Source organism: Sinocyclocheilus grahami, unplaced genomic scaffold (genome assembly GCF_001515645.1).
Source record: "Sinocyclocheilus grahami isolate Dianchi unplaced genomic scaffold, SAMN03320097.WGS_v1.1 scaffold92.1, whole genome shotgun sequence".
NCBI lineage: Eukaryota > Metazoa > Chordata > Actinopteri > Cypriniformes > Cyprinidae > Sinocyclocheilus > Sinocyclocheilus grahami.
Window position 1 is genome coordinate 2,806,300 of NW_015505271.1, and position 15,095 is coordinate 2,821,394.

The 15,095-nt window shown below is 36.8% G+C and overlaps 1 protein-coding gene across 7 annotated transcripts in view; it reads left to right on the forward strand.

The window, feature by feature from the left end:
• slc25a25b (solute carrier family 25 member 25b) overlaps positions 1 to 15,095 on the forward strand; it is a 23,440-nt gene that overhangs the window by 6,657 nt on the left and 1,688 nt on the right. For 2 of the 7 annotated variants that reach the window (XM_016275138.1, XM_016275141.1), the window contains exons 2-9: positions 6,809 to 6,935; positions 8,337 to 8,424; positions 9,346 to 9,457; positions 10,463 to 10,621; positions 11,340 to 11,492; positions 11,754 to 11,861; positions 12,148 to 12,315; positions 13,148 to 13,298. In XM_016275138.1, coding sequence (XP_016130624.1) covers positions 6,809 to 6,935; positions 8,337 to 8,424; positions 9,346 to 9,457; positions 10,463 to 10,621; positions 11,340 to 11,492; positions 11,754 to 11,861; positions 12,148 to 12,315; positions 13,148 to 13,298 — 1,066 coding nt within the window. Of the gene's footprint in view, positions 1 to 4,476; positions 4,736 to 6,808; positions 6,936 to 8,336; positions 8,425 to 9,345; positions 9,458 to 10,462; positions 10,622 to 11,339; positions 11,493 to 11,753; positions 11,862 to 12,147; positions 12,316 to 13,147; positions 13,299 to 13,371; positions 13,983 to 15,095 lie in introns of those variants that run through there. The other 5 variants (XM_016275143.1, XM_016275144.1, XM_016275137.1 and 2 more) reach the window with 5 other exon arrangements.

Here is a 15,095-nt window from a genome sequence, read left to right on the forward strand (position 1 = left end):
TTTCAGTTTTAATTACTAATTTTAGTACTTCATCCTAAATATATTGTCCTGCTGTGTATATCCAGATGCATTTGCAAAGAAGATATAACCACAGCAAGCTGATAGATGAATGAATGAATGAATAAGGTAGATTTGTGTATTACAGTGTTAGAAATGCATGGAATCACCCTGGAGGCGTTACCAGGGAGATCCTGATGATGACAGAATTTTCTCATTGCTGGGTGAGTAAGAGATCACTCCAAAAGATGGCTGTATTTTATCCTTTGATTGGCTGCCTGTGCGTTGTCAGACAGGGGCAGCCAGTGTGGAGTGCTCTGATTGACTGAGGCACAGCTGCAGTGAGGTTGCAGCTTTTTCCCTGCATCACTTTCTGCCGGCTATAGATGCAGCCAACCTGCAGCAGCTTGTAGGTGCCTAGAAATACTAACACTTAAAAAGTGGGATCGCTTTTAGAAATCGATTCATTGTGGTGATTTCAGCTTCTTCCATTTAAGTTGTCTTTTTTCGTGTTTTAGCTGCAGTGTGTAATGGTTCATGGTTGTGGAGTGATGTCACTTGAAGAGTGAATGACTTTTTTTCCTGCATCGTTTTGCACGATTTTGCGCTCGGCAAAGTTCATGTTTTGGGAAAGTGTCTTGGAGAATTTGTTTTGGAAAGATGCTGTAAGTTCGCAAGGATTTTGAGGCGATTATGAGAGGGGGTTAATTGGAACTGGTCATTCGCTGCATTTCAAAGTTTTGACATGGTCACCAGGTTACTGTGGAAATGCTGTCGGATATGCCAGGAAGCTTTGGGAATTGTGTGGCAGTGTCCTCATCTGCCCTCATCCTCCTGGTCTCACATATGACTGCCTGAGCAGTTTCTCTTTATATGCACATAAAACATCTGTAGATTTAAATTGATAGTTCTTGAGAAGACCAAGACAAAAACTCACCACAGCTGGATGTTGTGATTTGATCAAGTACACAAACAGACTTGGAGCATCTTCACAAAGATGCTCAAGGAACTTTGGTCAACCCTTTTCCAGGGGTTTCTGGGAGTAACCGCGTGCGAAAGTGATACCGCAGGGCCACCCGATGGACTTAAGGAACAAAACTTAGAAAATGCTGCAAAAAAGAAAGGCCAGAGGGAACAAGGTACACAGGCAGTTTCAGTCGGACAAGAAAAGAGTGCAGTATCCCCAAAGAAAACTACAGTGCTGATTATGGTGGCGCCTCCTAAGGATCTTCAGCAGGTATAGCAGAGAGAACTGCCGCATCAAACATATTTGTTGAGAAAACAAAGCGTTTGAGAGAGGCGGGGCATAGAGGACCTACAATAATGTACAGTATTTGAAAAATAATGTGTTTTTTTAACATTAAAGCATGTCAGCATATTCTGTTACACCAAATACACAAAATAATGATCTTTAAAAAAGCATCATATGACCCCTTTAAAGTTGCTTATGCATTGATATTTTTACTTTTGGTTTCTTAGAGGAATATGATAACAACTGAACTGCTGCACTTTATTTCCAATTATGATTCTTGATCTAAGTCTTTTCAACTTAGATCTTCCAAAGCTGAGCTATGAGTGATATTTCACATCTCCTCATTCGCATATGGAAAATGAGGGAAATGCTAATTTTTAAATCAAATTGGCTTCATGTCATGTGACATAGATGTCTGAGAAAACAGGCCCATTTTAATGAAATAATTTCAGATATTTCAACAGATATCTGCACATGATCTGAACTCAGAAATGACCCAAATTGAATCATTAGGAGTCAGTATGACAGTTAAAAAGGAGCGGGAAAAGTTCTTAAATCCCATTTGTTTGTGTTTTTATTATATTCACTCCAAACAAATAGAATAAAAAATGGTAATAAAGCTGTCACTGGGCCAGTACATTGTCAAAAGGTACACTTTTGTGCTGTGAAGCATAATACATACTACATACATACTAGTACCTAAATGGCACATTGGAAAAGGTACCGCTCCAGTGACAGCTTTTGTACTTTTTTTTTCTGAGTGTAATTATATTAAAGGAACAGACAAACAGCAGATAGTCAGCAATTAATTGGTGTGAATTTTGTTTTAGACTTCAGCAAGTTAGAAATGTCCCACGCATGTGAATGTTACTCTCTCTCCTCCCCCAAACTGTTGCTTCACATCTTTAATGGGTTGCAGTCTTCACTGGTCTTTAAATATTATTATAGTATGGTCAGGTCCCATGTCAGAAACCTGGTCAGACTCGTTAAGGAAAGATCACATGCTAGTGACAGGATTAGACTCTATTACATTGTGAATGATCAGATTCAGTTATCTGTTATCTCTAGGGACCAACAAGATTAATCACATACTGAGCAGTATAACTGTTTGTTGTTTCATTATTTGTCCTGACCACCGATTTCACTAATTTGTTGTTGCTGAATTGACCCTTTGCTATGTCCTTGGTTACTGTTGCTGGATTTGATGAGCTTTACTGATTAGGGTTGGGCGATGTCTACCAAATTGACATTGGACAATGTCTACAGTGAAACATCGTGATGGACGATGACAGCGGGGGGTGAGGGGGCGTGAATCCGTATGCAGAAAGGCACGGAAAACAAATAACGCGTTCTACGGAGCCATTAAAGGGACATGGTTAGCCGCTTGCTAGCGGTAGACTGTTACATTATAGTACATGAAAGTTCACTTACCACATACACAGAGTAAGGAGAGATGACTGATAGGACAATGGCGAATGATTTGCAGATACTGAGCACCACTGACAAACATCTAATCTTGTAAAATATGTGGTAGGTATATGGCAAGCCGTTTTGACTTTTATTCATTCTCAGGATATGAATTCTTGATATCAACAATTTAATTGTCACTAGTGACAATTAAATTGTTGATATCAAGAATTAACATGTTAACTAGTAAAAATGTTATTGTTGATATCAAGAATTAACATGTTAACTAGTAAAAATGTTATTGTTGATATCAAGAATTAACATGTTAACTAGTAAAAATGTTATTGTTGATATCAAGAATTAACATGTTAACTAGTAAAAATGTTATTGTTGATATCAAGAATTAACATGTTAACTAGTAAAAATGTTATTGTTGATATCAAGAATTAACATGTTAACTAGTAAAAATGTTATTGTTGATATCAAGAATTAACATGTTAACTAGTAAAAATGTTATTGTTGATATCAAGAATTAACATGTTAACTAGTAAAAATGTTATTGTTGATATCAAGAATTAACATGTTAACTAGTAAAAATGTTATTGTTGATATCAAGAATTAACATGTTAACTAGTAAAAATGTTATTGTTGATATCAAGAATTAACATGTTAACTAGTAAAAATGTTATTGTTGATATCAAGAATTAACATGTTAACTAGTAAAAATGTTATTGTTGATATCAAGAATTAACATGTTAACTAGTAAAAATGTTATTGTTGATATCAAGAATTAACATGTTAACTAGTAAAAATGTTATTGTTGATATCAAGAATTAACATGTTAACTAGTAAAAATGTTATTGTTGATATCAAGAATTAACATGTTAACTAGTAAAAATGTTATTGTTGATATCAAGAATTAACATGTTAACTAGTAAAAATGTTATTGTTGATATCAAGAATTAACATGTTAACTAGTAAAAATGTTATTGTTGATATCAAGAATTAACATGTTAACTAGTAAAAATGTTATTGTTGATATCAAGAATTCATATCCTGAGAATGAATAAAAGTCAAAACGGCTTGCCATAGTAGGTACTGCCATAGTATAGAGTCCGTGTGATCACGAATCTCGAAAGTTCAAGTGAAAGTAAATTGAGAGCGCGCATTCGAACGCGGTTTCAATGCCCTACATATTAGTAGCGGCTCCCTGATGCCCGCAATTTATATACAGTGTAATTACCCAACGATATAATTGCGAGAGAAAGTAGTGAAATTATTTTTTTTTATCATCCTATCTCGTAGGCTATTTATTCCCTTTAGGGGTTCTGTATTACACTTAATTTAATTTCCGAACACAGAATTGGGATGCGGCGTATTGCGGGGGGTATGGGGGGGGGGTATTCACGATGCTGGCTCAACATAGTGATGTCTGTCAACCATCGGCATATTTCGATGGCATCGTCTATCGGCCCAACCCTATTACTGATGTCCCTTAGGACTGGATAGGAGATTTTTATGAATGGCACAGTTTTTGCTTTTTTCTTTAATATAATATTTAATTAGATGATTTATCTTGTTCTTTATAGTTACATAAGACGCTGTCTGTTTTCCTTATTTTAATTATATGAATATTCCAGACTGTCAGCCTGTTGCATGATCTTTCAGACAGATACACCGGTAAGCCTTGTAAGAAGGTGATGCTGTATATGATGTGAGCCAATTACATTGCAGTGTGCACAGTACAAGCCTTGAAATGGGAGGGATTTATATGTCCCCAATCCCATGTGACAGAAATACTGGCATTATAGTCCTGAGGCTTCAAGAACAAACTAGAGCTGTGTACATATGTATCTTCTTACATTGCCTTCAAGTTTTTAGTTTTATTGATTTATTTAAAAAAACATTTTTTAGCTGAACATGTTGTGTTTGTGTCTTTACATTCCTGTCCATATCTCAGAACGGATAGAATTTGAGTATTTTGAGTCTGACAGTTTACCGGCGCAGCTGAAGTCTCTTTTCAAGTTGAGTTTATTTCTTCCATCACAAGAATTCGATTCATACAGGAAATGGCGAAAGGTATGTCATCTGTATTATTATGTTAAAAACGATTGTGTAGTGTGTAGGATGCTTTATTTGATATTTTCAGTGTTCACTTTTAAAGGGGTGGTAAATCAGCTATTTTTGAAGGCTTGATTGTGTTAATGGGGTGTAGTGTAACATGTGTTTATGCATCATTTTTTAAAAACACATTATTTTTCACATATTTTACTTTTATTCTACACCACCATTTTGCCATTCTTCTCAAAACGGTCTGTTGAGTTACTGGTTCTATGAAGCCCCTCCCTCAGAAATACACAATGGGCTCAGATTGGTTAGCTGGCCCAGTTTGTTGTTATTCGATAAGCGCCTAGTGCACTTTGTCCAGAAACGTCATGCCCCCTTAACCGTTACGGGTAGTTGCATGTGCTTCGGTGTATTGGTAACAATGGCGTCAATATTGCCTTATCAGTTTGAGCCTGAATCAGACCCAGAGAATATTAGTGAAGAGGATCGAGCAGAACGTTTCAGAATGGTATGTTTTTTTGTTTGTAGTTGTCTCTTACTTTGTAGATACGCTGTTGTTTGAAATTGCTACTGCTGTTTATGTTAGCTTTTGATGTATACAGTTTTATCCTTATTAAAACTTTAGTACAGCAGAATACATGATTGCGTTGTAGCATTTTTGTAGAGTAACTGTTTAATTTGTAACCGTAACACTCTACTACAGTTCAACAACTCTTCCTCTTCTCTAAAGCAGCCCAACACGGCCTCGCCCCCTTTGTTGCGTGTTCCCAGGGGCAGGGTTTATGTCAATTTTAGGGTTTGTGATGTCACCAACCCAGGAAGAAGCTCATTGTAGTCTCTACCAGCCGTGTGTTGTAGGCTTTAAAAAGCAAATTCTGTAAAATAAAATCTCGTTGTGCACTGAACTTTGAGCATCATAACTTTGTAGATGTTGTTTATGCTCAAACAGCAACATTGCACACTAACTAAAGTTACATAAAGGGAAATCATAATCAAGGACCGCTGTAATTTTAGTTTAAGTTTGAGTTATTTTATGTGCTTTTGTAATTTTTATTCATTTTTTTATATTTCCATATAGTTTCAGTTAATTTTTTATTTCAGTTTTAGTTACTAATTTTAGTACTTCATCCTAAATATATTTATTTCAGTTGCCAAGGCAACAATTCTAATTTTCATTTATTTAGTTTTTAAGAATTTTCAACTCATATTTTTATTTTATTTATATTTATTTTATTTTATTCAGCTTTCAGTTACTGAAAATGATTTTTAATAGTTATAAATCAATCAATAATAATTCATTATTCTTATATTTTTATATGAAAATACTTAATAAATGTAACTTTTACTTTTTGTTTTGTTAAAAATGCTTTTTTGTTTACATGGCTTCTTGGTGGTTTTAATGAGCACAGATGCCATAAAGGACGTTATTTATGGATTATGTGGACTTGTGACTGGGTTTTGAGCTCTTGTAGCCAATGTAGAAGTGAATTTTAGTTTATTCAGACACTTCTAATCTGTTTTAACTAAGGTATCATTATGCACAACCATAATCTCACAATGAGAAGTAACAAATTATCTGACTCAGTGATCTGTTTTTCAGTGGCTCATTATGAAATGCAGATTTTTTTTTTTTGCTTTTGGTTGAAAAAGTTTAGTAGTGGACAGGCCAAAGTTTTTGTCACCCCATGAGGTAGGCCCTACACACACTGTCAAAGCAACATCAGCCAGGAATCATGCTATGATTTGCTATTAAAACTGGAAACACATATTCACTTTGTTTCTGTCCTTCTAAAATACTTCAGGTTAATGATTAATTCATCTTCTCCATCCCTTTCCATTGCCTTCAATTATATATTGCTCAATGGTTCAGACAGCTTGTTCCCTAAAGCTCATAAAGCTGAAGCTCATGAGAATGTTCAGCATGGTCCTTTCAATACTCTCTTCAGCAAACAAAGGCCATATGTCTGTCCCTAGTGACCCATTAGCTCAACACCCTGAACAGCACCAGCTCACTGACCCCAAAAATGACCTGGCTTGATTCTGTCTTGAGGTTTTGATGTTGATTCCTGCGTGTATGTGTTTCAGAAAATCGTCAAGGCTGGAGACAAAGACTTGGATGGTCAGTTGGACTTTGAGGAGTTTGTGCACTACCTGAGGGACCATGAGAAGAAACTGAGGCTGGTCTTCAAGAGCCTTGACAAAAAGAACGATGGTAAGAATGATTGGGTTTTGGTGCGCTATTATGAGTGTTGTCTTGAATTGCAAAACAAGCCAATATACAGAAAGGCATGCATGTATCATGCAGCATCAGTAATTTTGCAAACAATAGATTGCATAAGCAGTGTTCTCATGTGTTTAGATCAGGGGTTCCGAACCTTTTTGATTACAAGGCCACCCAATGCCCACAACATTATTCAAAGGCCCCATTGTGACTTGTCCAGTAGTTCGTGATTTTTATTAACTTATCTTATATATGTAGTATATGCTAATATATGCTAAAAATAACATTATTTGGTGTAATGAAATGTGTTTATGCGGTTTAAGGTTAAAAAAACACATTATTTTCCACATACTGTACATTATTGTTTCTCTTCTATGCCCCACCTTTCTGAAACGTGTCGATTTTTACAAAGCTCATCGAACCTGAAAAGCGCGGTGTGCTCTGATTGGCCAGCTATCCATTGCGTTGTGATTGGCCGAATACCTCAAGCGTGTGACGGAAAAGTTACATCCCTACCATACTGTGATGCCCTGTCCGGCCGGAGCGACGAGACAAATTATAAACGAGGCATTTGTTGCATCTAGTGGGGACATAATTACGGATTATAATTTTTTTATAATTTTATAATTTGTTGCATCGCGCCGCGTAAACATAAAACCCATGTCTGCATTTGTGATGGGAGAAATGACAAACAAAAAGTGCTACTCTACACTGCCAAAAACTCGCGTTTGAATCGTCAGTGGAAAATTCTTTAATATAAAAAACGTACTTACAGTCTGTGAGTCAGAATAGCCAGCATTGTAGTCTACTCAGGATCAGGAAACAGTCCTCCATAAAATGTGCTGCACACATCTGAATATTTGGGTTGAACTGTTCTGGAACAGTGTTGTAAATACAACTTAACCACTGATTTCTAGTCGTGTCCTCTTTTGGAAGGCCAAACAAAGTAGTTTCACTTTCACAACGAAACACAGCATCACACACGGCAGGCTTGAGGAACGGCCGGCGGGCTTGAGTGAGGAACAGGCGGCGGGCTTGAGAACGGGGCGGCCGGCGGATTTGACGAAGGAGCGTCCGTCGGGCTTGCGGCAACCACATGTGACTAACATGTCCATTTTTAGAAATTAATTTTTTTTAAATTAGGCTATCAGATATATATCCAGGTTTTTCAGGACTGTAGGAATCCTTGTTGAGGGATGAATTAAAATAATAAATATCTTGATTGTTGTTTTGCCTTGTTTTAATACTTATTTTACCTTAATTTAATGCTGATTATGTCTTATTTTTAATCACTTAGAGTCATATCAAGGCCACCTTGGAAGTTTGCTGAGGCCCCCTGGTTGTGAACAGCTGGTTTAGATGTTAAAATCATGTTTCCTTTTATATCTGCAGGTCGCATAGATTCACAGGAGATCATGCAGTCACTAAGAGACCTTGGGGTTCATATATCTGAGGAACAGGCTGAAAAGATCCTCAAGAGGTAATTTGTTTTATTGTTTTATTTGTTTTAACCCCCTGCATTCTCTTTAGTCTTTTTTTCCCAGCTAATAATTCAGACCTGACTGATCTGTATAGTGTTGATCTGACTTGGGAACCCTCACCTCAAAACAGCATGTGTTATACAACAAGTCTCCTGGTTCTTATTTTTCAGCGTGTTTCTTTGACCAGTCAATATCAAAGAGATTTTCGAGCTCCTAAAAGAAACCAGAATCCCATGTACAAATTAATCACAGCACATACAATAATAAAGTTCTTTTTTAGTTTCTGTCTGTTTGTATGTGTGTTTGGTCGTACGCTTTCTGGCTCTTTATCACGGTCTCCTTCTTGTGATCCCACCCCCACTCTCTCTCTCTGCTCATCTTATCAGAATAAGGAGGGGTCATATATGTGCCCCTATAATGTAGTAAGTAGTGGTCTTCTCCCTGCATGTTTGCCTTGCTCTGTATTTTCATTTCATCTGCTCTTTCATCTGTGCTGTTTTCATTTTGCATTTTTTAGGTAATTTTTTTTTCTCTCTCTCTCAGAAGCTATTTTGACTCATGTGGGTGATGCTTTGGAAATATTAAGCTTGCTAATGATGCGCATATTTTAGGATTTTTTGACAAATACCACAAAACTCTTAACAGAAGAAAGCTTTCTTAAAATTAATAAAGAAGAATTCTAAATGTGAAGGTCAGAATAGATCTGAAACGCTGAAACCAGGGACATTTTTGCATGTGAATAATTATTACTTTCTAGCTGCTTGACCATACATCATTCATTTTCTTATCTAGATGCTTACATTAAAAAAAAAAAAACTGTAAGCTGGTCTTTTTTAAAAGAAGAGGCTGCTACCCAGAGCCAAAGAGGTTCCTGACGTATTATTTCGTTTTGGTCTCTTTTTGTCTTTTTATTTTAACAGTATGGATAAAAACGGTACGATGACGATTGACTGGAATGAATGGAGAGATTACCACCTGCTTCATCCTGCTGACAACATTCCTGAAATCATCCTCTACTGGAAACACTCCACGGTAAAAGCAAACCAGACCATCCTGCCATGTGCATTACAGTTCAAAGTTTCCAGCTTTGTTTTAGCACCAGCTGTCTCTCATTGCTCCTTTTATGAGGTTATGGTGCTTTTTATAGTCTCTTTATTCTGTGTAAATTGCCTATACTTGCATCACTGACATTCACCCCACACCGGTGATGGGCTGCCACCGTAGTCATTCAGTCCTACTAAGCCCTACTAAGTTACATTTGTTTCCTCACACTTGAAATACTCCTGAATGGGACAAATGGGGTCACTGTGATCCAGTCTGATCCTGTTAATCAGATCAACAGTGTTCTGACGTCACTGACCCGGGAGAGGTAGATGCGTCCACCTCATGGATTAACATTGCACCGAGGTGAACAGATAACTCGATAATCGTTTACACGTATATTACAGAAGGGTAATTTGATTTGAAAAATGAAAGCCTGATATTTCTGGATTTCTTTTGTTATGTTATTATCATAATTAATATTTTGATGATAAAAGAAAATTAAATATAGCCACCCAGAACCAATGAAGATCAATTGAGTGTCATATTAAAACTGGATGATATAAAAAGGACTGAGCTAAATTTATAAATATCCACAAAAAAGTGCAAGACAGATGCCTCTTTTTATATGCATTTTTTTTAATGTAATCTCTTGAGATTCTGTCAGTTTACAGCAGCTCAGAAACAAAATTATTTTTCTAGCAGTAATGATGGATCGTCTGACGGGTTGATTGTCCATTCATTATGTTCTCTTGTGCATTAAAAAGGACTGAGCTAAATTTATAAATATCCACAAAAAAGTGCAAGACAGATGCCTCTTTTTATATGCATTTTTTTTTTATGTAATCTCTTGAGATTCTGTCAGTTTACAGCAGCTCAGAAACAAAATTATTTTTCTAGCAGTAATGATGGATCGTCTGATGGGTTGATTGTCCATTCATTATGTTCTCTTGTGCATGTAATCTCAATCCACATGATGTCATTTCCTCTGTACAGATATTTGATGTAGGGGAAAGTTTGATGGTCCCTGATGAGTTTACAGCAGAGGAAAAGAAAACCGGGATGTGGTGGCGACACCTGGTAGCAGGAGGTGGAGCAGGTGCTGTGTCCCGTACCTGCACCGCACCCCTGGACCGCCTTAAGGTTCTCATGCAGGTATGAGACCCACTATTTAAAATAACTTTCTTCTAGTTGAATATATTTTAAAATGTGATTTATTCCCGTGATGGCAACGCTGAATTTTCCGCAGCCATTACTGTCACATGATCCTTCTGAAATCATTTTAATATGGTGATTTGGTGCTCAAGAAACATTTTTTTAGGATTCTATGCTGAATAGAAAGTTCAAAAGAATAGCATTTACTTTAAATCGAATATTTTTTGTAACATTATAAATGTCTTTACTGTCCCTTTATTGTGTATAATGTGCATAGCATTGGTTTCATGAGAACCATGATCCATAGGTCATCTAGGCTGGTGAGCTAACATCCTATAGGTTGAAACCCTAGTTGGAGTGGTACTCTGTACATGAACTGAAGTGTTAGTGAAATCCCATGTCACCAGTGTGCTGTTTATGAAGGACACCGTGCTACTGTAGTAGGTGTACTGTAGAGTCACTATAGGACATGATGTTCTGTTCTTTGGATGAGTGCCTCGGCGGATGACCATGCACATTACAAAATGCCTTAGTGAGGCTAGTTTCAGTTTGGTTTGGGGTTTCGTCTTTAGTGTATGAATTCATAAGACTATAAAGGACATTGAAGTTTAGCTAACCTTAAAGCTTACCTTACCTGAAGTAAACTTATGTTACAATGCTTAAATGAAACAATTTGCAAGCAAACTGAGATGTTTTACCACTGGAATGGTGTTGGCAGGTTCATGCATCACGCAGTAACACCATGGGTATCGCCGGAGGATTCGCCCAAATGATCCGTGAGGGTGGAGTTCGGTCGCTGTGGCGAGGGAACGGTATCAATGTTTTGAAGATCGCACCGGAGTCTGCTATCAAGTTCATGGCGTATGAGCAGGTAGCTTGTTGTTGTAATCTTTTGGCAATTATTGGACAGACCTTACAAAATTGGATAACTTATAAAATCCTGGATAGTTAAAATGATACAATGTTAATATATTTACCCACAATGTTTAAATAACCGTTAAATAAACAGTTACTTTTCTTTTGCTGCTTTGATGATCTTTTTTATGTGATCAAATCTTTTTTTCAATGAACAATTTTTTTCTCTTTGCTATTTTATCTGTGACCTCTAAAGCTCATTTGCCCTGTCCTTCAGATTAAGCGGCTGATTGGCAGTAATCAGGAGACGCTGGGCATCCTGGAGAGGCTGGTTGCTGGGTCTCTAGCAGGAGCTATTGCTCAGAGCAGCATCTACCCCATGGAGGTAAGATCATAAACCATCATTTAAGAATAACGTTTGAGCACTGCTTTGAGAAAACAAAAGCTTTCTGTTTCTGTCATTTCAACAATTATTAATCATAAGCCATGACTAGACCTCCCATGCATTCTTTGTATCATGTTCTGTAATGTAAAAATTAAAAAAATTATGTTTCCATAGTTTTTAATTACTAACTGCCATCTCATAAACTGAAACTTAATCAAGCTAATGATGGCTTTCTAAACCAAACAAAGATCTCTTGGAGCTTAAACCAGGCTTTTGTGTGTTTAAGGTTTTAAAAACTCGTCTTGCCCTGGGAAGGACGGGTCAGTACTCTGGTATCATGGACTGTGCTAAACATATATTTAAGAAGGAGGGACTGACAGCCTTCTATAAAGGTTATATTCCCAACGTGTTGGGAATCATCCCTTATGCTGGAATAGACCTGGCTGTTTATGAGGTAAGTTTTTACACAGTAAAACAATAGGACTATATATTTGTCAGGCTACATCAGTGGCAACCAACCGAAATAAAATAATTTTAAGTTAAGCTAAAAATTTATTTAGTTATTACTATAATTATTTAAACAAAAACTGAAATAAAAATAAATTAAAGCAGAATAGAAATGAAAACAAAAACTAATAATAATTGACAAAAGCACAATGAAATTACTCAAATTAAATGTGAAAATCTAAAAAAGCTCATTCAAAATATTAGTAAATACTATAATGGTCTATAAATAATGCTAAAATAACACTGTGCTACATGCTTTTTTATTTATTAAATTTTTGTTTCAGTTTTCTACCTCCTGAATGTTTTATGTATTTCATGATTAATTCATATATTATATTCATTATATTACGGATAGTTCCAGTCCTTGATTCTGATTGGCTGAGCCGCGTTCGAAGCTGTTGTAAATTACTCTACAAACATACACCTTTGTTTACTTTGTGTGTTGCTTGGCAACCACTTTGTTGCAATCACAACTGTTTCTGAGGAACTACATTGTTTGGTGGAAGAATACTGTTTTTATTAATATCATTACACTTTATTTTGTGAAACCTAACTACGTATATGGAATAACCGTTTTATAAAAGCAATAAGCTCCGTGAAGCCGTGGTTTACAGTGAATTTATAACAGCTAAGGGGGTTTTAATAAGGGGGCTAATAACAATGCCCTGTTATATTTTCACTGTAAACCATGGCTTCTTGGGGCTTATTGCTTTATTAGTTTATATTATATTATAGTTACTATAATGTAACTCCCATGTCTCTCTTATTTTCATGTGTAGACATTAAAAAACTGGTGGCTTCAGAGGTTTGCTACAGACAGTGCTGATCCGGGTGTGTTTGTGCTGCTAGCCTGTGGTACAATGTCTAGTACTTGTGGACAGTTAGCAAGCTACCCATTAGCCTTAGTGAGGACACGAATGCAGGCTCAAGGTAAGGCTTTAAAGTCTGAAATACATAATTAGAAGGCTTCACTAAGAAAACTATTATTGTTTATCTATCACAGTCCAATTGATTTTTTGCATCTAGCAGCTTCTCAGGAAGGCAGCCCTCAGATGACCATGACTGGTCTCTTCAGACACATTGTGAGGACAGAGGGCGCTATTGGACTCTATAGAGGCTTGACACCCAACTTTATGAAGGTCATTCCTGCTGTTAGCATCAGCTATGTGGTGTATGAGAACCTAAAGATCACCCTTGGAGTTCAGTCCCGGTGAGGGGAACCTGAAGACTGTTAAAATCCTAAATGACTTTTGTTTTTCCTCTCAACTTTTCTCTCATCATCCAAGAGGGCCAGTTTGCACTCGAAGAGAACTGTAGCAACTGTTGGCCAAGAAAGAGCTTGCATGAGGGGAAGAGGAAATCTTTGCGTCAAAGAGGTTTGGCTTTATTCAGTGAATGGAAGAGACCAGGGACATGCATAGAAAAACTTTCAGATCGATACCTCTGCATAAAATACAATCCTAGCTGTAAGTAAAATGTGAGCATCTCAAAATGGCATCTGTATTGGATCCAGACACTCCCTTATTCCACTCCTGAGGTCACGGGGTTGTGTTTGATTTATTATAGTAGGGACCAAGAATATGAAAGATATTTTAATAAACTGCTTTATGGAAAGGACACAGCATCCATTAATTATCATTTAAAGTGCACGACTGGAATTTAATGCGTTGAAGGCTTTGGTAGATACCATGCTAATAATCCTGGTGTAGTCCCTTCAGATCACTGAATCCTCGTTCCACCTTTCCACCGTTCCACCGTTCCACGTTTTTTTAGTGTTCAGTAATAAAGAGCTGACAGGGCCAGACTCTCATCATCAGCCAAAACTTCCATTTCGCTCACATAATTTACTACTTTTTTACTAATTTACTTTACTCCCTTGTACTATTACATTAATTGAGATGCCAGTTTTCACATCTTGAAAAGGATAGCGTAATAAGGGAAATATTTGAAATGTATGTCTTGCTCATCAAATGGTCCCAGTCATATTGTTGAGGACTTTTCATTGTTAAATTATTATTATTTTTTTTAATGTTGTTTATTTATTTATTTTTGATTGAAGGTTGCTATTAAAAATTGAGAACACTATATATGTGCACACACTCCCCATGGTGACTGGCTAATCCAGCGTTATGTAAAAAAGTGTTTTAACACTTTGGGTCAGTTTGAGAAGAAAGATCAAGTGTAAAATGACCTGGGTTTGAGAATTCGGCACCAGCTTAAATGTAGTGGGTAGAGTTCCGTGTCTATACAGACACTGTCCGCTCTTAAAGGGTTAGTTCACTCAAAAATGAAAATTAGCTTGTGTTTTACTCAGCCTCGAAGCATCCTAGCTGTAAATGACTTTCTTCTTTCAGACGAATCCAGTCGGAGTTATATTAAAAAAATTGTCTATCATTGCAGTCAGCGGGTGTTGCAGTTGAACAGTCCACAAGTCGTCAAATAAAGCGCACCCATTCATAAATCATAATAAAACGTGCTTCACACGACTCCAGGGGGTGAATTTAGCCTTCTGTAGTGAATCCATGCGTTTTTGTAAGAAAAATATCCATATTTCAAACGTAATAAACACTTTTCTCTCACTTCCGCTGACTGTCATACACTGAAGCAGTTCCGGCGGATGACGTAAGACGCGCGGCGTTGCGTGATTAGTGACGAATGCGGAGAGACAACAAAATAAAAACGCCGGTCACGAATTAGAAGTACAAACCGAAGATTTGCAAAGAAAAC